The 24,347-nt window shown below is 36.6% G+C and overlaps 2 protein-coding genes across 2 annotated transcripts; one reads left to right on the top strand and one right to left on the bottom strand.

The window, feature by feature from the left end:
- Positions 1-19,872: 19,872 nt before the first annotated feature.
- LOC121809083 (deoxypodophyllotoxin synthase-like) lies at positions 19,873-21,270 on the bottom strand. The gene is made up of 3 exons (XM_042209634.1): positions 20,821-21,270; positions 20,363-20,693; positions 19,873-20,258 (listed from the first exon to the last, which is right to left on the bottom strand). Exons 1-3 carry the CDS (start codon positions 21,258-21,260, stop codon positions 20,010-20,012), a joined length of 1,020 nt encoding a protein of 339 aa, XP_042065568.1. The 5' UTR covers positions 21,261-21,270; the 3' UTR covers positions 19,873-20,009.
- On the top strand, positions 20,046-24,220 carry LOC121809075 (type III polyketide synthase A-like). Its single transcript, XM_042209629.1, has 4 exons — positions 20,046-20,146; positions 21,773-21,861; positions 22,605-22,947; positions 23,146-24,220. The coding sequence occupies exons 3-4, from the start codon at positions 22,764-22,766 to the stop codon at positions 24,123-24,125; spliced, it is 1,164 nt and encodes a 387-aa protein (XP_042065563.1). The 5' UTR covers positions 20,046-20,146; positions 21,773-21,861; positions 22,605-22,763; the 3' UTR covers positions 24,126-24,220.
- The last annotated feature ends 127 nt before the right edge of the window (positions 24,221-24,347 follow it).

Here is a 24,347-nt window from a genome sequence, read left to right as displayed (position 1 = left end):
AGACGTTGAAAGGTGGGCCGACGATGTCCAGTCCAGCACGGGCTCGAGCTCGAAAGGCACGAAACACACGGCGGGTGGCCAACGCCTCACAAGAGGTTGAGGGCACGACCACCGATGCAGGGGGGCTCCTCTCGTGGGCATCGTCGGCCGCAAGGGACCAAGGCGGCGAAGGCGGCTAGAGGGATGAGGGGCCGAGGCGAATCAAGCCAGACGGGCTCGGTCTCGGGCTCGAACACCCTATTGTCCATGTATTTGACCGCCATGATGGCTGACACTTCCCGCATGACGCCTCCACAATATCAAGCCCATCTTGCCGGAATTGAGTATATGGCAAGACAAATTGGTATTCCGCCTCCCGGTAGCTTGAATGCACCGCCACCGCCTTCGGGGATGATTCTCCGGCGGAGTAGTTCTACTCAATTTCTATAAAATTATATTTTAAATTATGTAATTTTTATTTTTTTAGGATTTTAATTATGTGTTTTTTTATTTTTAAGTTGTAATTTTGTTTTATTTAATGAAGTGTGTTTTTATTAATTGAATTTGTTGGAAATAAAAATAAAAAATGAAATTGAATGAATAGTTAAGGGATGAGATGGTTAATATATGGAGGGTTGCAGGTGCTGTCTCTTAGTTAAGAGATGGGATGAAAAGTACAGTGGGCCCATGAATAGTGAAGAGATGAGACGGTTAAGAGACGGATAAGAGACAGCGTTGCGGATGGCCTAAGGCCTGTGTCTAGCTAGTCTCCAAATATTCGTTGTTTGTGAGAGCACTAGCAATGGGGGCCGATCGCAAGGGCCGAGCGATCGGGCTTCTCCTTCGGCTCTCATAGGCCTCCATAGTGGGGAGGGGGCCTATCTCTCATCCCTTTTGGCTCCGACCTATGCCCGATCAATCGCCCCAGCCGATGGCATATAGGCTCCGCATCGGCCCTGATATGGGCCTCCATTGCGAAGGCTCGGGCTGATGGTGGAGCCGTTTTTCATTTTTAAAAAAAATTATTTTTAAATTTTCTTCTCCTATTATAAATACTTCAATCTCCTCTCCTTCATTTCACACACATACATCCTTCTCTACTTCATATTTGTTTCTCACTAGAAATGCCTTTTAATTTCACTTCAATATTGTAATACATTGAATAATGAATTTATTATGTAATTTTATTACATATTATTTAGATATTTACACTTTATTTAGTTTTTAAAATAAAATATGTTTTTTGCCGTATATTCGTTGTCTTTAATTTACATCAATAATTAAAAGTGAAATAAAATAGTGATGATGTCGAAATGAGATGGGCTCGGAGATAGGCTATGGGATGGACTCTCATTGCAGGGAAATATACTCTGAGATGGTCCTGCTGACGTGGCAGGAAAAAAATAGAGATAGGCTCTGAGATGAGCTTCGAAGATAGGCCACCATTGCTAGTGCTCTGATAGATTCTTCTTTCCCCAACTCCAATACTCCTTTCATTTAAAAAAAATAGTCATATTTGTGGATGACACACATATTTAAGGTGTAATTGATAAAATTGAAATAAAATATGAGAGAAAAAGAAAAAAAATAATGCTAAAAAAATTGTAAATAAAAATGAGATTAATTTTAGTGGGTGAAATTAATGAAAAAATAAGACCGTTTGTTTATATGGCTGAAGTATTATAGTTGTGCGTATCGCTGTCACCAAATTATGATATTACTATTATTGTCATTAATAAAATAGAAAAAATGGGTGGGCCAATTATGCTTCGCACTTTCTTCCTTGTTGGAGGACAGAGCTCGCAATTTCACCTCTTCAATTAAGCATAATGAGGGAAATTAGTTTTGGGGTTTTGATATTTAGTTGTTTTGGGTATAATAATAGTTTAGTTGTTTTGGGTTTTACATGCAATAATGAAATAAGGGCTTGTAAAAGCTCATAAACGGATTTAAAGTCTAAATTTGTAGTAGTATTCAAACATAAATAAATATCTAAGCTGAAATACTAGACATGCTAAAGTCGAGCTAACTTTTCATACTTGAAGGCGAGCATCATCGTACCAACTGAGTCAATTATCTTTACACACTTTTTTTTAATATAAATATCTTGTCATTAGATTTTCACCTTATAAATTTTTAGGATGGTGCCCATAGACCTTGGTACATATTAACTCAACTTGTTTTCTATAAATAAGATATCCACGTGTAAATTAATGGTCATTGAATTTATTATATTTTTATTTTGTTTTTCCATTATTAGAGTCTTTTTCTTTTATCCCGATAGCTTGTAAAAAACTCTCGTCCTTCTTTCTTCCCCAACCAATTTCTTCATTTTGACTTGATTTCACCCACAAATTACAAATTTGCTTGTTGAAGTTCAACCCAACAACATAGGATATCATATACTATATTCGACATGAGTATTAAAGAGCAAGTTTTTGTAATTTATTTGGCTTCCAAGAAGAAGAAAAAAAAATAGGAGTATGCATTAGAGAAGTTTATGATGACGTGGATTCAATACATGACAAGTTGAAAATTATAAATTACTCGTTGGTAACTAGATCCCCACATTTAATATACTCGAACTGTATTTATGCCCCCACTTTACATTACTTTCTTGGTTTGTCATAATTATGATGGAAAATAATAATAACCAAAATATTTTAAAAAATATTTTTGTTAACCTTATTACTCCATGATTGACCGGAGCAAGCACTAGGCAATCGATTTGAATTACAATAGGCTTAGTACGTGGGTCATCAAAATCAATTAGACCTTATACTACTACAATCATCACCTACTTGAATGCCTCATCATGAATATGTAATTATATCAGAATTCAATTTACTATTTTGAAGAAAATTACAAAATTCACATTTTCTCGAATTTAAATGAGTTGACTACGAATTTTTTAAATGATCACCTGCATTGATTTAAAAGAATATAACTTATTCTATAAATAAAAACATTGATTTCACTATTTTGTCATCTCTTCTACTTTATTTCGTTCATTTAAAATACTTTTTCAAATTTTAATACTTTTCTTTTCCATTTTATTCCTTCCAAACTCCAGGATAGATTTGACCAAATTTATTTTAATAATTTCTCTCCTCTTTAATTAACATGTGTTTTAAAATAAAAAAAATATAATAAACCTCTTTGAGAGAAAAGAGATGAAAAAATAGAGATTGATAAAATTTGCCCTTGCGACTAAAAGGGTAAAATAGAAAACAAATAGTTCCAAAAGATTAAAAAAAGTACTTTGTACCTTAAATAAATTAAAGCATTAGTCCAAAAACATTAATGTCGTAATTTATTTTTATGAAGTATCGCAATTATACACCCTACATTCACCGGATGCTAAATTTGCAGTTCACTCTAAATTCTACGTACAATGATTTGATCGATTCAATCCCTCTACCAATTTGAAAATTCTTATTGGTATCCGCAAAATAAATAAATCGGTCGTAACGATATTAGAGACCCTTTAATCTTATATAAAGTCCTCAAACATGTATTCATTTATGGCAAGTTAATGGGATGATGTAATTCAACAGATAAAATATGTTTAACAATCAAACTAGTGCAAGGAATAATGATGAATATCGATACCTAATTAGCATAAATGGCGTTGATTCTGTCTCACAAAGGGACAATGCAAATGAATGAATGGGTCACAAAATTAATCAATTGCCATCTAATGAGGGAATCTGATTATTTCATCTTCAACTATGATGTGTCGCCAAAATATTACTATTTGAAAGTGGACATATATATATAAAACTATAGGAATTTCCAATTTTGGCGTTTGGCTAAAGCTTACAAACGAATGGCCTAAATGGGGGAGGATCTTTGAAAGTGGCATTGTTGGTGGGGTGTAATTTAGTGTGTGTTGTGTGTGCAATTGAACTAGGGTTTAAACCCCATCACGGGGACATTACCTAGTGACAATTAATTGCTTCTTGTAATGGTATAATTAGTTGACAATTAGAGGTACATGCGATTCAATTTTAATTGGTATTTTCCAAAAAGAGTTAATTGAGAAAATAACTTAACGTTTAAATCTTAATTTATATTAATATTTACATTTATGATTTGTAATATCGAGGAATTAAATGAATGCTATGTTATTTTCAATGAAGCCTCTATATAGCTATTTTGCATTAGATGTTTTAATTATTGGGGTTTTGTGATTGTTTGTTTGGATGTCGTTACGAGATTATTTATCTCGAGGTTAGTGGCTAAGGCTAAGGTGCTTGATATCTCGTTGTTTATGTTTTCATATTTTTGGGTTGACAATATGTTTTTAATGCTACACAAATTTGTTGCTTTTGTTGTTGTGTATATTATGTTATGAGGATTGGGGCAAAACTGCACAATCAGTTCAGTTCGGTTACCAATATACTGTTCGGCGATTAGGGACCGATATGCTGTTCAGTGATCTGACGAACTGCAATCATGCTCGGTGATTGGTCGAGTTTGTAGTCGTGCTCAGGGATTAACCGAGCTCAATGTTCGGTGTTGAGCTCGGTGCTCAGTGCTAAGGTGTTGGTGTTCGGTGTTGGCCGAACTTAAACGTGTTCGGTGTTGGCCGAACTTAAACGAGTTCGGAGTTGACAGTTGTTATTAACTGATGCACGTCGTCGGATGCGACTAGTTAGTTAGCTTTAAATGAAAGCCGTTAGGTTTGAACTAGTTGTTAGATAAGTGTTAGTTAAATAGAGCCGAGCTGTGGAAAAAGAAGAAGAATTTTTCATCCATGAGTTTTGTAATCTTCCACACAAATAAATCACAAGAATTGTTTTTGCTTATTCATTTTCATATCAAGTATTCGTTCTTCTCGTTCCGGAATCGATCTCGTTGTGATAACAAGATTGAGTCGCGTATCTGACAGCATTACAAATTGGCGCCGTCTGTGGGAATCGAAGAAGGACGACGAATTCAACAATGTCTACCGCAAAGTTCGACGTTGAGAAATTCACCGGCGAAAATGATTTCGGCCTGTGGAGATTGAAGATGAGAGCTGTTCTGATGCAGCAAGGCGTCTGGGATTATGTGAAATCCAAGACGGACAAGAAAGAGATTCAAGGGATGGATGCGGCGAAATGTCAAGAACTGGAATACAAGGCGTATAGCTCGATTGTCTTGTGCCTCAGCGATAGAGTCTTGAGGGAGGTTCAGAAAGAGGATGATGCCGCGGGAGTGTGGGAGAAATTGGAGAAAATATATATGGAGAAGTCAATCTCCAATAGGTTGCATCTCAAGCAAAGATTGTTCAACTTTAGATTTTCTGACTCCAAGAATCTGGCGGATCAGCTGGAAGATTTTCGAAAGTATATAGATGATCTTGAGGGTGTGGATGATCCCATGAAAGATGAGGATAAAGCTTTGATGTTATTGAATGCTCTGCCTCAGAGTTTTGAGCAATTCAAAGACTCAATACTTCTTGGAAGGGATTCGAAAGTGACTTTGGAGGAGGTATTTTCTGCATTAAAGCTGAAGGCAATGCAGAAATGTGTCAGCAAGCCAATCGATCAAGCTGCTGAAAGCCTCAATGTGAAGGCAACTTCAAAGAAACAATTCAAATTCAAGAAACCCCCATCTGACAAGTGGAAGCCAAGATCATCTAAGGAAGGAGATCAAAAGGAATCTAGAAGCTGCTTCTGGTGTAAGAAACCAGGACACATCAAGCAAAATTGTTTTGCTTGGAAGAAAAAGCAATCTGAAAATCACAAAGGAGATGGTACAGCAGCTATCACTGAGGAAATTGAAGAGGCAAGAGCTCTCAATGTGGTGGAGGATAGCCCATTATCAAGGCTATGGATCATGGACTCAGGCTGCAGTTTCCATATGTCCTCCAATCTCGACTGGTTCCAAGATTTAAAGGAATCTGAAGGCTCGGTGTTGCTGGGAGATGACCATGTGTGTGATGTAAGGGGTGTTGGGAGCATATGTTTGAGGATGGACAATGGAATTTTCAGAACTCTCACTGATGTGAGATACATCCCATCCATTAAAAGGAATCTTATATCCTTGGGTCTTCTTGAGAAGAATGGCTACGAATTGACTCTCTTTGGTGGAGAGATGCTTGTCAAAAAGGATGGCCAAATGATCATGAAGGCTGTCAGAAACAATGTGCTCTATTATCTGAAAGCTGAGGCAGTTGCTGGAACAGCTAACAACACACAAAAGACCATCAATTGGCATGCTAGGCTGGGCCATGTGGGGGACACTGGGCTGATGCAGCTGGTAAAGCAAGGCATTATTCAGATGGCTGATTCAGAGATACAAAGAGCCATTGGATCGTGTGAAGAATGTATTCTTGGCAAAAACAAGAAGCTGCCATATGGAGTGGGCAAACATAACTCAACACAACCTCTCCAATATGTTCACAGTGACATATGGGGCCCTGCACCAGTAAATAGCATTGGAGGAGGCAGGTATTTCTTATCATTTGTTGATGATTTTTCAAGAAAGGTTTGGATAATGATCATGAAAGAAAAGTCAGAGACCTTCAAGAAATTTCAGGAGTGGTGTACTGCAGTTGAGCTAGAAAAGGGGAAGCCTTTGAGATGCCTAAGAACTGACAATGGGCTGGAATTTTTGTCCCATGAGTTTGATGAGTTTTGCAAGAGAAAAGGAATTAAAAGGCATAGAACGGTGCCTCACAACCCACAACAAAATGGGGTCGCCGAGAGAATAAATAGAACCATTCTTGAAAGGGTAAGATGCATGTTGATAGCATCTGGAATGTCAAAACCATTTTGGGCAGAAGCAGCCTCCACAGCTGTTGTTTTAATCAACAAATGCCCCTCTGCTGCCATTGAAAATCAGACTCCGGATAGTAGATGGTATGGATCTTATGGAGACTATTCAAAATTAAGACCATTTGGGTGTAGAGCATATGCTCACATCAAACAAGGAAAGCTGGAACCAAGGGCTCTCAGATGTGTGATGATAGGCTATCAGGTTGGAGTTAAAGGTTACAGATTATGGTGCTGTGAGGAAGGGAATAAGAAGGTTGTCATCAGTAGGGATGTTATTTTCAGGGAATCTGAAATGCCTTTCTTCATGAAGCAAGTTCAGACTGTTGAGTTTGAGGTGGAGGGTCAGAGGGAATCCTCATCTGATGCTGTAAGAAGTCCACCAGATACTGTGAGAAATTCACAAGAAACCAGTGTTGGTGGATCCTCTGAACATGAAAGTAACATCAAGACTCCACAGAGACTGGTTGCAAGAGACAGAACCAGAAGAAGGATCAAGCTCCCTTCCAGATTTCAGGATTTTGATATGATGCACTATGCACTGGCCATAGCTGAGGAGATGGACTATCATGAGCCTTCAAATTACAAGGAAGCAATAAGGAGTCCGGAGAAGGATCAGTGGCTATTAGCCATGCAGGAGGAGATTGATAGCTTGTACAAAAATCACACATGGATTTTGGTGTTGAGGCCAACTGATCAGAAAACAGTTGGTTGTAAATGGATTTTTAAGAAGAAAATTGAGGCCTTCAACAACAATCAAATCAGATTTAAAGCCAGGTTGGTGGCCAAAGGCTTTACACAAAAGGAGGGAGTAGATTATAATGAAATATTCTCCCCTGTGGTAAAGCATAGCTCCATCAGGATTCTACTTGCCATTGTTGCTCAGAGAAATTGGGAATTGCAGCAACTCGATGTCAAAACAGCCTTTCTTCATGGAGAGCTCGAAGAGAAAATTTACATGGAGCAGCCTCCTGGTTTTGTCCAACCAGGAAATGAAGGAAAGGTGTGTTTGCTGAAAAGAAGCTTGTATGGTCTAAAACAAAGTTCAAGACAGTGGTATCTCAGGTTCAATGAGTTCATGCATAAGATCGGTTTTGAGAAGTCTTTGTATGATCATTGTGTCTTCATCAAGAGAAGAGGTGGAGTTGCTGTGGCATATCTACTATTGTATGTAGATGATATGCTGATCTCTGCAGAGCATAAGGAAGAGGTGGAGTTAGTGAAAGGTGATCTGAAATCTGAATTTGATATGAAGGATCTTGGAGATGCAAAGAAGATCCTTGGAATGGAGATCATAAGGGATAGAGACAAGAAAAGGATATGGCTAACTCAGAAAGATTACATCAGGAATGTGATCAAGAAATTTCAGATGGATAAAAGCAAACCAGTGAGTGTGCCCCTGAGCCAGCAGTTTAAGCTCAGTGTAAATCAGTGCCCTAAAGATGATAGTCAGAGAAGAGAGATGGATAAAATCCCATATGCAAACATAGTGGGAAGCATCATGTACACCATGGTGTGTACAAGGCCAGACATCAGCCAAGCCATAAGTGTTGTGAGCAGATACATGGCAGATCCAGGTATGGAGCATTGGCATGCTTTAAAATGGATACTAAGGTATCTGAATGGTACTCAGGATTATGGCATACTGTTTGATGGAAGTAAGAATTTTGATGCACAGCCTCTATTGGGATATTGTGATTCTGATTTTGCTACTAACATTGACACAAGGAAGTCCCAATCCGGCTATGTTTTCTGCATGTATGGAGCTGCTGTAAGTTGGAAGTCGAGTTTGCAATCTGTGGTGGCACTCTCAACAACTGAGGCAGAATATATTTCCATGGCTGAGGCCGTAAAGGAGAGCATGTGGCTGAAAGGAATCTGCTCGGATTTTGGAGTTGATCAAGGAGCTGTGACTGTATTATGTGATTCAAATAGTGCCATATGTTTGTCAAAACATCAGACATTCCATGAGAGGAGCAAGCATGTGGATGTTAAGCTTCATTTTGTGAGGGATGAAGTTGAAATGGGCTCAGTGAAGATTGAAAAGGTAGCTACTGAGCACAATGCAGCTGATATGCTAACAAAGGTGTTGCCCGGACTTAAGTTGAAGTATTGCATGGATTTGGTGAATCTGATTCAGCTGGAGTGATTGTGGAAGATGGATGAAATCTATGGATTGTCCAGTTATGTCCCAAGGTGGAGATTTGTTATGAGGATTGGGGCAAAACTGCACAATCAGTTCAGTTCGGTTACCAATATACTGTTCGGCGATTAGGGACCGATATGCTGTTCAGTGATCTGACGAACTGCAATCATGCTCGGTGATTGGTCGAGTTTGTAGTCGTGCTCAGGGATTAACCGAGCTCAATGTTCGGTGTTGAGCTCGGTGCTCAGTGCTCGGTGTTGGTGTTCGGTGTTGGCCGAACTTAAACGTGTTCGGTGTTGGCCGAACTTAAACGAGTTCGGAGTTGACAGTTGTTATTAACTGATGCACGTCGTCGGATGCGACTAGTTAGTTAGCTTTAAATGAAAGCCGTTAGGTTTGAACTAGTTGTTAGATAAGTGTTAGTTAAATAGAGCCGAGCTGTGGAAAAAGAAGAAGAATTTTTCATCCATGAGTTTTGTAATCTTCCACACAAATAAATCACAAGAATTGTTTTTGCTTATTCATTTTCATATCAAGTATTCGTTCTTCTCGTTCCGGAATCGATCTCGTTGTGATAACAAGATTGAGTCGCGTATCTGACAGCATTACATATTATGAATTGGAACGATTTGGCTTGAAATTTGAATGTTTTGTAACCTATCAAACAAAAATTTGATGTGTTGTTGTTGACTGCTGGGGCGCAGACCGCAGCTCATGTCGTATAATAAGTGCTAATCCAACTCTATTAATATGATGTCTTTTGAAAAGTGTACCGAAAATAAAATTATAAAGACTTGGTTCAAAATGGACAATATATCATAGTATTAAAGTGTGTTGGGGTGAGCAGTGAGCATCGCTGGAACCTCGTAGTGAAATTAGAGTTGGTTTAGGTCGGGCATGTGTGACTCAAGGTTTGATCAATTGAGCATCATTGGATCCTCATATATATATAGTGGTATTAGAGTTTTGGTTTAGGTTGGGTATAAGTGGCTCAGGGTTCGATCGATTGTTTTACACATTTTCATGTGTTCGAACCCTCAAGTGTTTAAGAAAAAATAAATTGTACTCCTACTTGGAATTTGTAATAAATTGTGTTTTGCACGTTCCCATGTGTTGGAACCCCTCACATTGTTAAATATTGTCATAAATAATTGTAATTAAATTGAAATTTAATTGTGTTCTAGTGATTCGTAACTAAACTATTTATTTATTGTGAAATGCTGCAAAAGATGCTTTAAACTCTAATCCGGCATCTAATCGTATACTAATCGACACGTTTAGTGTTTTTTTCCGCAAGAGGGGAATTAGGACAGGGCAATTCAATAGGAAATTTAATACTCCACTACTTGATATATAATAGTAGTACTCTATTTACATTAATTACACGATATTTGATTTAAATGTAATAACCAAGCGATTGGTATTTTCTTCATTGCTCAAGTCATGTCTGAAATAGGTACATGGAAATAGCAATAAAAATTGGGTTCTTCTTGGCCACTTTAATTTATTGTATAATTGGATTGGTGAAATAATAATAACAAGGTTATTTGTTGCTAAATACACAAATCTTGATCCCATTTTTTGTATTGCAAATTAATTTGAAATTTGAATAACAATATATGAACTTTCAGTCTTGTTTTATTTTATTTTTAAATTTTCCCATGAGTTCTAGTTTCAGTGAAATAAAAAATGGGCTGGAAGTGCTGAACTACTGAATTCCTAATAACAAAATGTTGGATAGTTTCTTATTAAATGAAACATCAATTTGTCATTTTAAATTAATCTTCTTCTATTCAATTTCTCTTTACGTAAGACAGATTGAAATTTTCTTTCTTGAATTTCACATTTCAGTTCATTTGTTATTTACCATGTTAGTTAATCAAGCCAGAAATTTACAAATAATCTCCACCTCCACCTTAATTTCAACTGAAATTAAAACTCGTGCGTAAAATGTAAAATGATATTTATGTAATGCAAATTTGCCATGTAATTAACCGCAATTAACCCGTGCGATATTATTATAGTACATACTTACTTGGCCATTCATCCCATTTAACACAAGTTTTTTTTTTATCTATATAGATATTTATAATAGGTAACTATTATATTAATCCATTCGAGGTCGCACACTGTCTGTTCAATATTGAATATTGAATATTCAAACCTGACAACAGGAATTAAAATCTAATTCACATATACACACCGTCATTAGATTCCTTGAATCAATTTTTTATTGGCATATTGCATGAATAATTCTTTTTACGCACAGTGCAAATTCAAGTTATGTAATTGAAGACTTAAATTAGATCATCTTTTGGTTGTTAATTGTAAAATTTAATAGGGTCAAAAAATTAAGAAATTTTCTTTAAATAAATTTTTTTTATAAACTGTAGTAAATCAACTTATAAAATATTTATATATACCACCGACCGCCATCGATTGTATAGCATGCCCGTTGTTGAGAGAATAAGCTAAACTTAGAGCATCTCCAATAACCGGCGTCAAAATCGCGACGCCGATTTTTCGCCGACGCCGGTCTGACGCCGAACCATTGGAACCGGCGTCGGCGAAATCGGCGTCAAAATCGGCGTGGCCATGCCGATTCGCGCGATGACGCCGGTTCTGACGCCGATCCTCACGGCGCCATTGTAAGCCCCGGATCGGCGTCAAACCGGCGTCAAATTTTTATTTTTTTTTAATTTGAATTTTAAAAATTCGAATTTAAAAAAAAAATTTAAAATACTATTTATTTATGAAAATTGTTTTTAATATTTAAAAACAATTTTTACAAATAAATTTATACAAGAAATTCGTAATAGCCCATATATATTTAATGGGCTTGCGAATTTATGAAAACCATTCTAGGTTGTCTCTCTTTTATAGAGACATCCTTGAATGTTTTATGTTCCACATTCGATGTGGGACAAAAACCACTCTAGGTAGTCTCTCTTTTATAGAGACATCCTTGAATGTTTTATGTTCCACATTCGATGTTGGACAAAAACCACTCTAGGTAGTCTCTCTTTTATAGAGACATCCTTGAATGTTTTATGTTCCACATTCGATGTTGGACAAAAACCACTCTAGGTAGTCTCTCTTTTATAGAGACATCCTTGAATGTTTTATGTTTCACATTCGATGTGGGACAAAAACCACTCTAGGTAGTCTCTCTTTTATAGAGACATCCTTAAATGTTTTATGTTTCACATTCGATGTGGGACAAAAATCATTCTAGGTTGTCTCTCTTTTATAGAGACATCCTTGAATGTTTTATGTTCCACATTCGATGTGGGACAAAAACCACTCTAGATAGTCTCTCTTTTATAGAGACATCCTTGAATGTTTTATGTTTCACATTCGATGTGGGACAAAAATCATTCTAGGTTGTCTCTCTTTTATAGAGACATCCTTGAATGTTTTATGTTTCCATATAGAAATATTGTACTTTTTTAATTGTACTTTTTAATTTTTGTACTTTTTTTAAAATTATTGTACTTTTTTTTTTAATTAATGTACTTTTTAAATTTTAATAGTATTATTCGAATTTCCCGTATTTGTCTCGTAAATTAAATTCCGTATGTTGATACGATTGTAAATTAAATTATATAATTGTTATTAGTGATGTGGATAGGTAGTGTGAAGGCTATGTGAGGGCTATTTGATGTCCAGTTGATGTGGCAAGCTGATGTGGCAGGAGAATTGTAGTGCTGATAATGTGGCAGTGTGAAGGCTATGTGAGGGCTATTTGACGTCCACTGCCACTGGAGATGCTCTTACGTAAAGTTATTTACATTAAATGACTCATTGTGTTATTTTGTTCCATTTAGTAAATACTAGTACTATGATTTATGATTTTACATTCCCTAAATTCATTCCATTAAAAAATAATACAGCTTATAAATAAAAACTTACATTGCACTATTCTTTTACATTCACGTTTCCTAAAACTACTGTCATTAATTATGTAATTAACCACCGACTAATAGAGTATTACTACTTTACTAGCCGGAAATTGCGTCTCAATCAACACATTTCAAGCATTTTTGGTTAGTATTTTTAAAAATAATTAATAATGGTTGAAGGTTTTCTATCTACTCATGTGGGTGAAGATTTTCTATCTTACCGACTCAGTTGCACTTTATTATCACTTATATAGTTTAAGCTTTACTATTTTTAATGTGTTCGGAATTTCAATTAAAAATTTCTATTAATCTCTAAAATTTATTTTCTGATAAGCAATTCATTGCTCCTATTTTTACACAACTATTTAAAATTATTACAAAAAATAAGAATTTTAAGTAAACTACATTACTAACACATGCGTGTGCAATGATTGATTAGAGAATTTTTTTTATTAAAACTCAATTAACAAGAGTTAAATTCCTAAAATACCTTTAATGTTAAAATTACTAGTTTTTATATTCATTACTCCATTTAGTAGATAAGTTAAATTGAAATCAAAACAAGTAAGGTGTTTGACAGCTATGATTCTACAAATAAGATGTAAAATAATGTTTATGCTAGCTTTTATAAAAGTATAAATATAATTATCTCAAAATAATATGAATTAATTAATCTACATAAATACATAATTAATGATGAGTTAAGTTAAATTAATTAGTTAATGATAAATTAATCTAGATTAATGACAATGATTACAATGGAAACCAAAATCGAAACCTTAACTTTATCAATTTTAGATTAAAACTTGTGTTGTCCACATTTTTTTTAAAAGTACACCCTCTCTGCCCATATAAATAGATCACTTTTGGCATTTCTGGATGTCTCATAAAAATAGACTACTTACATTTTATAAATTTTTTTTGAGTAATTGTCAAAATTGGTCCTCAACATATGCTCATTTTATGATTTTGGTCCTAGACCTTATCTTTTGAATTTTTTGGTCCTGTATATTTCAAATCGGATCACAATTGGTCCTCCGTTAACAATTCTGTTAATATTTATCAGTCAGCGATTTAAATCACAATTTTGACCAACTTAAGTAATTTTTAATTATTTAATAATCAACATTATTTTTTTAAATAAAATCATAAATCACTGTGGTAAAATTGCCTCCTTCTCCGAACGTTCTCTCTCTGCAACTAGTCATCGTTGCTAGTCATCGCTCTCTCTCTGTAAACTTATTTCTTACTCTTTATTTTCTTTTTTAATACTCTTATTTTGGTATTTTAAATGATATATCCTTAAAATAATTAAGGTTATGATTAGGAGTTGTAATTCCATTAAAAATTATTTAAGTTGGTCAAAATTGAGATTAAAATCACTGACTGTTAAATATTAACGGAATTGTTAACGGAGGACTAATTGTGATCTGATTTGAAATATACATGACCAAAAAATTCAAAATATAAAGTCTATGACTAAAATCATAAAATGAGCATATGTTCAAGACCAATTTTGACTTTTACTCTCTTTTTTATCTTTAATGAGGTACAACTCCTTCCCCACTTACACTATTCCAAAAACTTTTTTTTATTGGTTACAAGAGATGGCTAAGCTCCAAAGAAAATATTATGGCCTATCCAACTCGAAAATATCCAGTTCCCAAACGATAACTCAATAACAAATTTCGTACCCCAATTATTGGCCCCCCATGCAAATATAGTCTTGTATCTCAACCCGACGATCAGCTTGCCAAATAATCCGCAATGAAATAGCCTCACACTATACATGTTTAACTACAAATGACCAATTTTTGTCATACACACCCCATATTATATGGGCCATATATATTCCGAACGAGACTTAAGCAACTTCCATTTTCTCTATTTGAGTTGATCATAACGACTCTAGCTTGGTTGTCACACCTTCAATACTTCGTATGTCGTTATCCTAAGCAAGTCGCAGACCATCATATATGACCAATAACTCAATCACAAATATTGTTCCTTGACCTAAGCTCCTCGAGTATCCTTAACAAGACCCCGACATTATTTCTAAAACCATCACCGGCTGATACCACTTGAGATATTTCCTTTCACTGTCCATCAGTATTAAGCTTCAAGCTACATGATGTTGGAAGGGACCAACTAACCCACTTTCTCGGTGGAACTTCGGAGCGGATCTCCTACTCCACACTCACGACAAAATAAAATAATTCACCACCACTTATTAAAATTGCTCATGATTATAATATTATTTTAATTTGTTGTGAGTAGGTAGAGTAGGAGTTGGAGAGTAGGGATCCGCTCCAGTGGAACTTTGGTTTTGGCTTTTTGTGTAACAAAATTGTGCACGACTCAGTGTCCAAGTGCTACTCCAAACTATCATACTAATCCACCGACTATGTCTAATCGCCTAACATTTTAAACATTTTTATTTCTTTACTAAATGCATGTTAGTAAAATATATTAAATAAAAAATGTTTTATTATTATGAGACGAAGGGAGCCTAGATAAATGCGACAAAAGTAGCAACAACAAATTATAGATTATAGGGCATAGAGATGTGATCAAATGCAAACTATATATCTAATACAAGCTCAAAACTTTAATCCTAGCCATTAATTGTAACAGATCTGTTGTTAATATTGTGTATAATTTCTATCTCAACAAGAGTATGTATTTTGTCAACAGAAGCTATTTTTGTAAGTTAAGTTTCTAAACGGTTCTTGCGTTCCTAATTTCTCTCCCACCTTCCAAAACCGGAAATATTCACATCTTCGAAAGGATCTTAACACCATTGTAATTGACGTCAAAACTTTATTCTGAAGACTAAATTGATTTCTTTGTCGGTTTATTCAAGAATTTATTTTATGATTGTACCGTCACCGGCGTAATATTATCCGACTAAATCTCATTTTTCATAAAATCAATTCCGGCATATTCTGTGTCACAACGGTTTTTTATTATATGGAGGCTTCTAACGCTGATAAAGGTAATTTCATGATAATGAGAATTATAGGTTAATCTTAATGCCGCAAAAGATTTTTGATTTTTCATTTCTAGATTCGTGTTTTCCATATGTCGAAGATTGACACATTCGTGATTCATAATTCCCATACGTTGAAGATTGACACATCCGTGATTCGTGATTTCCATCTTTTAAAGATTTTTCATTTCCAGATATGTGATTTTCAATTTCTTAGGATGTAGATGTCCGTATGTTGAGTCGATTGCGAATACAATTTGTTATTTAGATTGTGTTTATCTTTCCGTTGAACCTGTGTTGAAATTATTGGAATTTTTGTTGATATGTCGAATCACATGGCTGATCCTGTGTTGACATTTTTATTGATATATATAGCTGCTGTGCGAGTTCATTTTTTGAATTCTCTGTTGACATTTGATCGCTTTCTGTATCAGTCTCAATCATTCCAGAAGTGATTCAACACGATTAACACAATGGACACAAATTCAACAAAAAATCAACACAGATTTTAGAATCAATATAGAATCAATACGATTTCAACAAAATATTCAACATTAACAGAACAAAAGAATCAACGCAATTTCAATGAAAAAATCACCAACAACAGACAAAAGAATCAACGAAATTTCAGCGCAAAAAATCAACTCATATTTCAGAATTCAACAAAAAAAACAACACGATCGATTCAATACAAATTCAACAAAAAATCTATAAAAAATCAACACATATTTTAGATTCGATACGATTTCAACAAAATATTAAACATCGACAGAACAAAAGAATCAACGCAAAAAACCATCAATAGCAGAACAAAAGAATAAACGAAATTTCAGCGCAAAAAATCAACACAAATTTCAGAATTCAACAAAAAAGCAACACGATCGATTCAACACAAATTCAACAAAAAATCTTCATAAAATTAACACAGATTTTAGAATCAAGATAGAATCAACACGATTCAACACAAAATTCAACATCAACAAAGAATCAACTCAATTTCACCGCAAAATTCAAGCAACTTTTTTGATGAAAAGGCGAAAAGTTGAAATGAGGTGGAGTAATTGAAACGGTTTAATTAACTTGAATAGTGGAAGGAGAGAGAAAGGTGAAATCGGGATTACACAATTATTCTATAATTAAATGATTCACCGTATTATGAAAGTATCTAATATACCCTCTATTGATAGATTCATAAATGTTATTGAAATTTTAATCTGGAAACATAACGAGCATTGATATGTACTAATTAGTGGCTAGGATTAAAGTTTTTAGTTTGTATTAGAGCATCTCCAATGGCGGACGTCCGGTCGGACATCCGGTCGGACGTCGCGACGGGTGACCCGGACGTCCGCCATTGTGGCGTTTAGGGTCGGATACGGACGTCCCGTGAGGACGTCGGGTGTCCTCGGACGTCGGCGCGACGGGCGGGCGGACGTCCGCCATTGTGGCGTCCAGTCGGACGTCCCGTTTTTTAATATTTTTTTAAACTCTATATATACGACTCGTCGAATTTTATTTCATTCGCACCACTTGTGTTAACAAGTTTTTTCTTTATTAGTATGCAATTTTTTTTTTAATCATGTATGTTTTTTCCGATGAAGTTGTTAATTTTTCCCGTAATTTTTTCGAATAATGTATGAGGTTTGGACTCGGAGGGGTTGACGTCAAATTTTATTTCCGTAAATGTAAATTGTTTTATTTGTAAATGTAAGATTTTTTTTTATTGCGGGATGTCCTAGTGGGAAGGGCGATGGGAAGGGCGGACATAGGAGGGGATGTCCTAGTGACGTGGCAGTGGGATGAGAAGTGCTAGTGACGTGGCAGGAGGTGTTTTTGGGATGTCCTGGTGGATGTCCTAGTGGGATGTCCGCCCGCTGGAGATGCTCTTAGATATTCATGTGGCATAATAGTAACTTCCATTCCAAATTTGAAACCGCCGTGCACCGCCATACCTCCTTCCACGGAAGCTAGTTTTAGCGGCGAAGTGCGTCTACGACGCGCCACCGATAAGCGCATCTCGATTATTCGGATTATGGAATCCAGGCGGCACTCAAACTGGCGGTATTAGTATTTAGCATTTACCTTTCCGCATTGTAGAAATCAAAATTATTTTGTATTGGAATTACGGATAGGTTTACTTCGACTTCTTCGCAATGTCTTACTAATACATTCGCGGCGTTTCGTTCTTGTTGAATTCTGTCTTGAATGAAATATATGACATTTTTTATGAAATGATAAATGCAGGCAGAGCTCGGAGTTGCTGAAATTTTGACTCTCTTCTGCTCAAGACCTATCTTAGAATTACAGTTGTGAGTTTTCTGACTCATGAGTGATTAGGAAATTTAACGAGCATTGCTTGAAAAAATTCTAATGCAATCTGTTTGGGTTTAGAAATTTACTCCTTAGTCGAGTCTGCAACATTCGGATTTGTTTTTATGATGGAAGAGGGGGTGCATTGTGACGGTTATGACAGATGATGATTCGAAGCTGGTTTTCTAAGTGTGTTTATAATTCTTACTCTGTAGTAGTATTCTGTTGTGTACAAGTAAATTTATAACATTTCAAACTTTACCTTCTAAAAAAAGTTTATACTTCTTCAGAATACCATATATTGGGGAAATAATGATTTTATGTTGGATTCAGTTATTCAGATTTTATGAACTATATGCAGTAGAATACATGATAGAGTATTCCTTTTTCATAACATGTTTGGACTTATGCAGATTGATCCCTAAGGATGTACATCTTCTAAGGCAACTTAAAAGCTGTGGAGATGAAACTAGGGGGGATATGTATGGCACCTCATACCATAACTTTTCAGAATACTGTAATTTTCCTAATTTTAATACGTATAGCTGCTTAATCATAGTTTGAGAAGTTCCTCGGGATAATTTTTAATTAAAGGTTGACAAAACAATAATGATTTTGTTCGATTAGAGAATGAGTAAAGAAGGGGCCACTGAATTAATGTTTGAGTGTTGGAGTACTGATCCAAGTCTCTCATTATTAAAAGAACTGGTTCCTGTTTTTCTTGGATTAGAGAATGAGTAAAGGTATCAGGGCAGTGATTTTCACAAATTCTTAACTTTTGTTAAGTTAGTGATGTGCTGCAGTTTCATTTATGAGCTATACAATTTTCTTCCTGAATGTAGATATTCACATTATCAATTTGACAGGTAGATGCCTAAATTTGCTCACCAGGAGAGATGCACAGAAGCTAAAACAAAAAGAAATGCATAAAAGAAAAATATGGATGAATGTCTAAAAAGTAGTATAAAATTGATATTTGCTTATCGCAATGTTGCTTGCCATCTGAGTAATTCTGTGCTACTGTGTACTCATGTATCTATTGATTTCCAGCATGTCAAGCAATCATTTTAAAAAGCTCATGAAGACTAGTGATTTTTTAAAGTTAACTTTATCGTTATAGATGCTCCAGTGTTTTGGTTTCATTCTTCTAATCTAATCTGCAGTATGCCAATATCTACAAACATGTGTATTAATTAGTCTTCCTTCTTTCCTTTCAGAGAAACTTGGCAGCTTCAAGCCACATACACTGAATTAATTATCAGCATGTATTGGTATAGATCGCTCAGAATGGGATACTGGTGAACGCTAGCTACAAAAGTTTGCAGCAATGTATGGCATACATATTTATGTGTAAGTTTCTCTTTATGCAGTTCTGGTGTTCCTTGTTGTTTTTCAAAATAAATATATTCTATATATATATATATATATATAAATGAATTAATAAACTATTATTCAGAATTAAAATAAGAAAAGATAAATTTGGTGTGTCGAAATTTGTAAGAATATACCCTTTTAATAGTGATAGATTATCAGACTGAATAGACATATTGGCATTTGGCATGGACAGATAAATAAATTTGTTTCTCATTTACAGGATTTAATGATCATACTGGTATATTCTTAACCCATTTGGTAATCGGACTCTCATCGATTTGAAGCAATATCTGTTTGTGCACATATTATTATCAGTGCGCTGAATGAAGCATCCTGTCAAATATTAGACTTGAGCTGATGCTTTCACTGCTTTGTAATTTACTCTGATTGATTAGGATGCTACAAAAATTAACTTGTCCTGTAAAACTCTTATTCATAACATAATATCCATAAAACATATTCCAAAGTATGCACTCCAACACACACACACACACATAAGCACTCAGGCACGCACTCGACACACTGTTCTTTTGACGGACAAATTTTCATGCCATAACACCACAGTATGCCTTAGCAGTGCTCTCTGTCATCGAGGTTGCACCACTGAGGTAGAAGCGGGCCAACTCAAAATGATCAAAAGGCTTAAACTGCAAAGGGTGTTCGTCATCCACCAGCTCCTCAGGTATGTTAATTATCCCATGGTTAAATGAAAACATAGCCAGGCAGTATCTAGGCTTGTCAGCTTTCATTATGACTTGATGCTTGGCTGCATATATCCTTCCGTTGCTCCATACCTATGTTCCAATATTTTTCAAATTGACAAAATAAAACAAGAATTAAATATGCCATGTAGTAGAAATAGTGGTGCTTCTAAGGTACTTGAGATTTAGAAAAATACTTCATAAGCGTCGCCAGCCATTACGACAAATAATCCAGGTGGGACATCAATATCCAACCATTCCCCGTTCCTCAATTGTATCTGCAGTCCATTAACCTGATTCTGGTGAAGTATCGACAAGAAGCTCTTGTCTGTGTGGATATTTGTTCCCATGTTACTGCCGTTGTCTGCATCAAGTTCTGGAACCGAGTATTTTATGGTTCTTAGCAGATAAGTTGTCGATCCAACATGGGAATCGTGGTGTTTTTCTGCACCATAACTTTCAAACACCATTTTGTCTACTAGTTGCTCCATCTCTGAAACTAGCCTTGCATAGCATAGGATGTTTTCACTGCAAGGGTGCACACACAAAGACACATTCTCAAGGACATGGATATATATGTATACATACAAGGAACGACTAGAAGTGAAGTAGGGTTTAGTTTAAAGTTACATATTCATATGCATATGTGACATACCAGAATTCTTTGTTTCCTGATGGCCACATTAGATTTGTGAAGCTTTGAACAGCATCTAGAGTAGTTGCTTCTGGAATTCCCATGCTTTCGTGGACGGGAGCATGGGGCAGTTTTCCAACATAACCATAGAAAACTAAGTCAGAAGTGTTTCTAGATTTGGTTTCAAATGGCAGATTAAACACTTGTTCCAACACATGGAATACTTGCTTGTCTAGTTGAGATGAAACATTTTCGTATTTTGCCAAGAAAAATCCGAACTCTTCAAGAGCTTCTTGCAAGCTCTTGCAAGTCGGAAGCCATGAGCAGGAACTAGGACTCAAGTTTTTAGTTGAGAGATCAAAGATTGGAATTTTGGGAAGTTCTTGAGTAGTAGCCATGGAAGTTTTACAATGATTTGAAGATAATGTTTTGGTGGGAAGGTTTGTAGGAGTGATTTGCATTTATACAAAATGCACTTGAATATTACTGAAATATACAAGAGTTAGTAATAAAAATGTGTGATAATGAAGTTAGGGTGTCAATGACATCGGCGTGAATATTAAACTCAATCTTGATTGACCCATAATCTACTTATTAGTTTAATGAATCATCTTGATAATTGGACAATGTAGATAATGCTAAAAAATGCTAATTAAATGGGGCAAATTGTCATGTTATGGAAGACTAGGATGTTATGTATCGAATAATTAAAAGGTTTAAGTCTAAGATTTTATCAATCGTATCTATTTGTTTTATGATATGGTCGTACATGTAGTTGGCTGACATCACGTAATCTATTAATTTGTGATGGATCTTGTTGTTTATTGGACGCTCCACTTAATTATGGTCCTTCAGAATAAATAAATGATTGGCAAAATTGGCATGATGTGGCATAATAAGATGTATATATGAAATACTACTTCAATTAAAATGTCAAGTCTAAGATTTGTCACAGCATCGGTTTGTTTTACAGGGTGGCTACCATTTTGGTGGAAGATGTGAAAAGAATTGATTGATGGTTACTTACTAACAAATTCCTGCCTAATATGAGAAATTATGGAGGTATAATTGTGATTTATCTTATTCCAGGTACAATCAAGAGTTTAAAATTTGAATCTTGAAAGGATCAAACAAATTGTGGTCCACAAAATTATGTGGATTTTTGCTCCTACTTTATTTTTTGTCACAATCCTGGCTGACTAGAATGTTCTTCTTGTATATGTTGGTATCTGTGTATGTGGTCCACGAATTGGTTATATTCATTAAACAACAATGTGATATTTTTATGTCACACTCCTGGCTGACCAAGTTCTAATTGTTCACAATGAAATATGATTGATGTGGTTTGTAACTTATGTATATGTTGATGTCTGTGTATGTGGTCCACGAATTGGAGATTGTCATGAAACAACGATATGATATTTGTTACTCCTATCTTTGTTCCACTTAAAGTGGAGTATTTCTTGTTCGTATTGAGATTTAAGTGAAGAGAATAAAGTAGAGAGGCTTATGTTTCAATTTTAGAAAACGTGTCACTAGGAAGTCCAAAATAGAAATATCAGTCGCTTATGTTAGCTGCATATTGGGTTTACTATATGTACTATGTACACAATACATTGCATATGTTATTGTCATATCTACTTACAAGTTACATGGAAGAAATACAGTTTATGAGAGCGAGCAACATTGTGTGCATTATTGTTTATACATAAAAACACACACACAAATAGTTGTAGCGGATGTTATGTGATTTTTTAGGTAAGAGAGATTATTGCAATCTATTAAGGGAATCACACATTCAACAGTGCACTTAATTCCCATTGAAAGATTGTTTAATCTGTCATGCTGCTGTTCTTGGGCACCAACTACTCTCCAACAACATGCTCAACTTCCCATTTATATTCCCCCTACTTCTGCTATCTCCCACCAATTTCTTCTCCACCCCTTAGCTCTACCCTTCAACCATGTCCCTTAATGGTGAAGAAAACCACCTCCACCGCCACACCCCCACCCCGGGCAAGGCCACCCTCCTCGCCATCGGCAAGGCCTTCCCTCGCCAGCTCGTGCTTCAAGATCTCCTAGTTGAGGGCTACATCCGCGACACCAACTGTGATGACCTTGCCATCAAGGAGAAACTCCAACGCCTTTGTAAGTCCAAACGGGCTCCACGTATTTTCATCTTATTTACTCCCTTGGTTCCATTAAAATAGTTCATTTTTAATTTTTACACTGGAGTAAGAAAATACATTTAATAGTATTTGAAAAATATATATGAGGATTAATTTTATGGGAGTATTATTTATTATATACTGAGAGTCTTTTCATAACAACTGCTTTCACTGACAGGCAAAACTACCACGGTGAAAACCCGATACACGGTGCTGTCGAAGGATATACTTGACGAGTACCCTGAGCTGGCGACGGAAGGGTCCCCGACGATCAAGCAGCGCCTCAAGATCGCCCACCCGGCCGTCCTAGAGATGGCGAAGGAGGCGAGCCTGGCGTGCCTGAAGGAGTGGAAGCGCCCCGCGCAAGACATCACCCACATCGTGTACGTCTCCTCGAGCGAGATCCGCCTCCCCGGCGGCGACCTCTACCTCGCCACCGAGCTCGGCCTCCGCAACGACGTGGGGCGCGTGATGCTCTACTTCCTCGGGTGCTACGGCGGGGCGACGGGGCTGCGCGTGGCCAAGGACATCGCGGAGAACAACCCGGGCAGCCGCGTCCTCCTCTCCACCTCCGAGACCACCATCCTCGGCTTCCGGCCCCCGAACAAGGCCCGCCCCTACGACCTCGTCGGGGCGGCCCTCTTCGGCGACGGCGCTGCGGCGGTGGTGGTCGGTGCCGACCCGATCCCCGGCGTGGAAACGCCCTTCATGGAGCTGAACACGGCGGTGCAGCAGTTCATCCCGGGGACGAGCAGCGTGATCGACGGGCGGCTGTCGGAGGAAGGGATATACTTCAAGCTAGGGCGGGACCTGCCGCAGAAGATAGAGGAGAACATCGAGGAGTTCTGCAAGAAGCTGATGGCCGGGGCCGGGCTGAGCAACTACAACTCGGTGTTCTGGGCGGTTCACCCGGGCGGACCGGCGATACTGAACCGGCTGGAGAGTACACTGGGTTTGGAGAGTGGGAAGCTGGAATGCAGCAGGAGGGCGTTGATGGATTATGGGAATGTGAGTAGTAATACTATATTTTATGTGATGGAGTATATGAGAGAGGAGTTGAGGAAGAAGGGAGAGAAAGGGGAGGAGTGGGGGCTGGCTTTGGCGTTTGGACCGGGGATCACCTTTGAAGGGATGCTTCTGCGAAGCCTGCTTTTTTAAGGAAAACTAGTGATGAAGAAGAAGAGTTCAGTTGTAATGGATGATAGTATTCATTAATCTTACTTATTAATTTCATCCATATGATCATTATGGAATCGGTGGTCCCAATTTATTAATCAGTGCTCTACTTATGAAATAATTGAGACTAATAATTAATTAAAATATTACAAATAATTATGAGTTCCGATTTGATTTGGAGAAAATAATTCTGCTTGATGATTG

Source organism: Salvia splendens, chromosome 1 (assembly GCF_004379255.2).
Source record: "Salvia splendens isolate huo1 chromosome 1, SspV2, whole genome shotgun sequence".
Lineage (NCBI taxonomy): Eukaryota > Viridiplantae > Streptophyta > Magnoliopsida > Lamiales > Lamiaceae > Salvia > Salvia splendens.
This window is presented reverse-complemented; position numbering and strand designations above follow the sequence as displayed.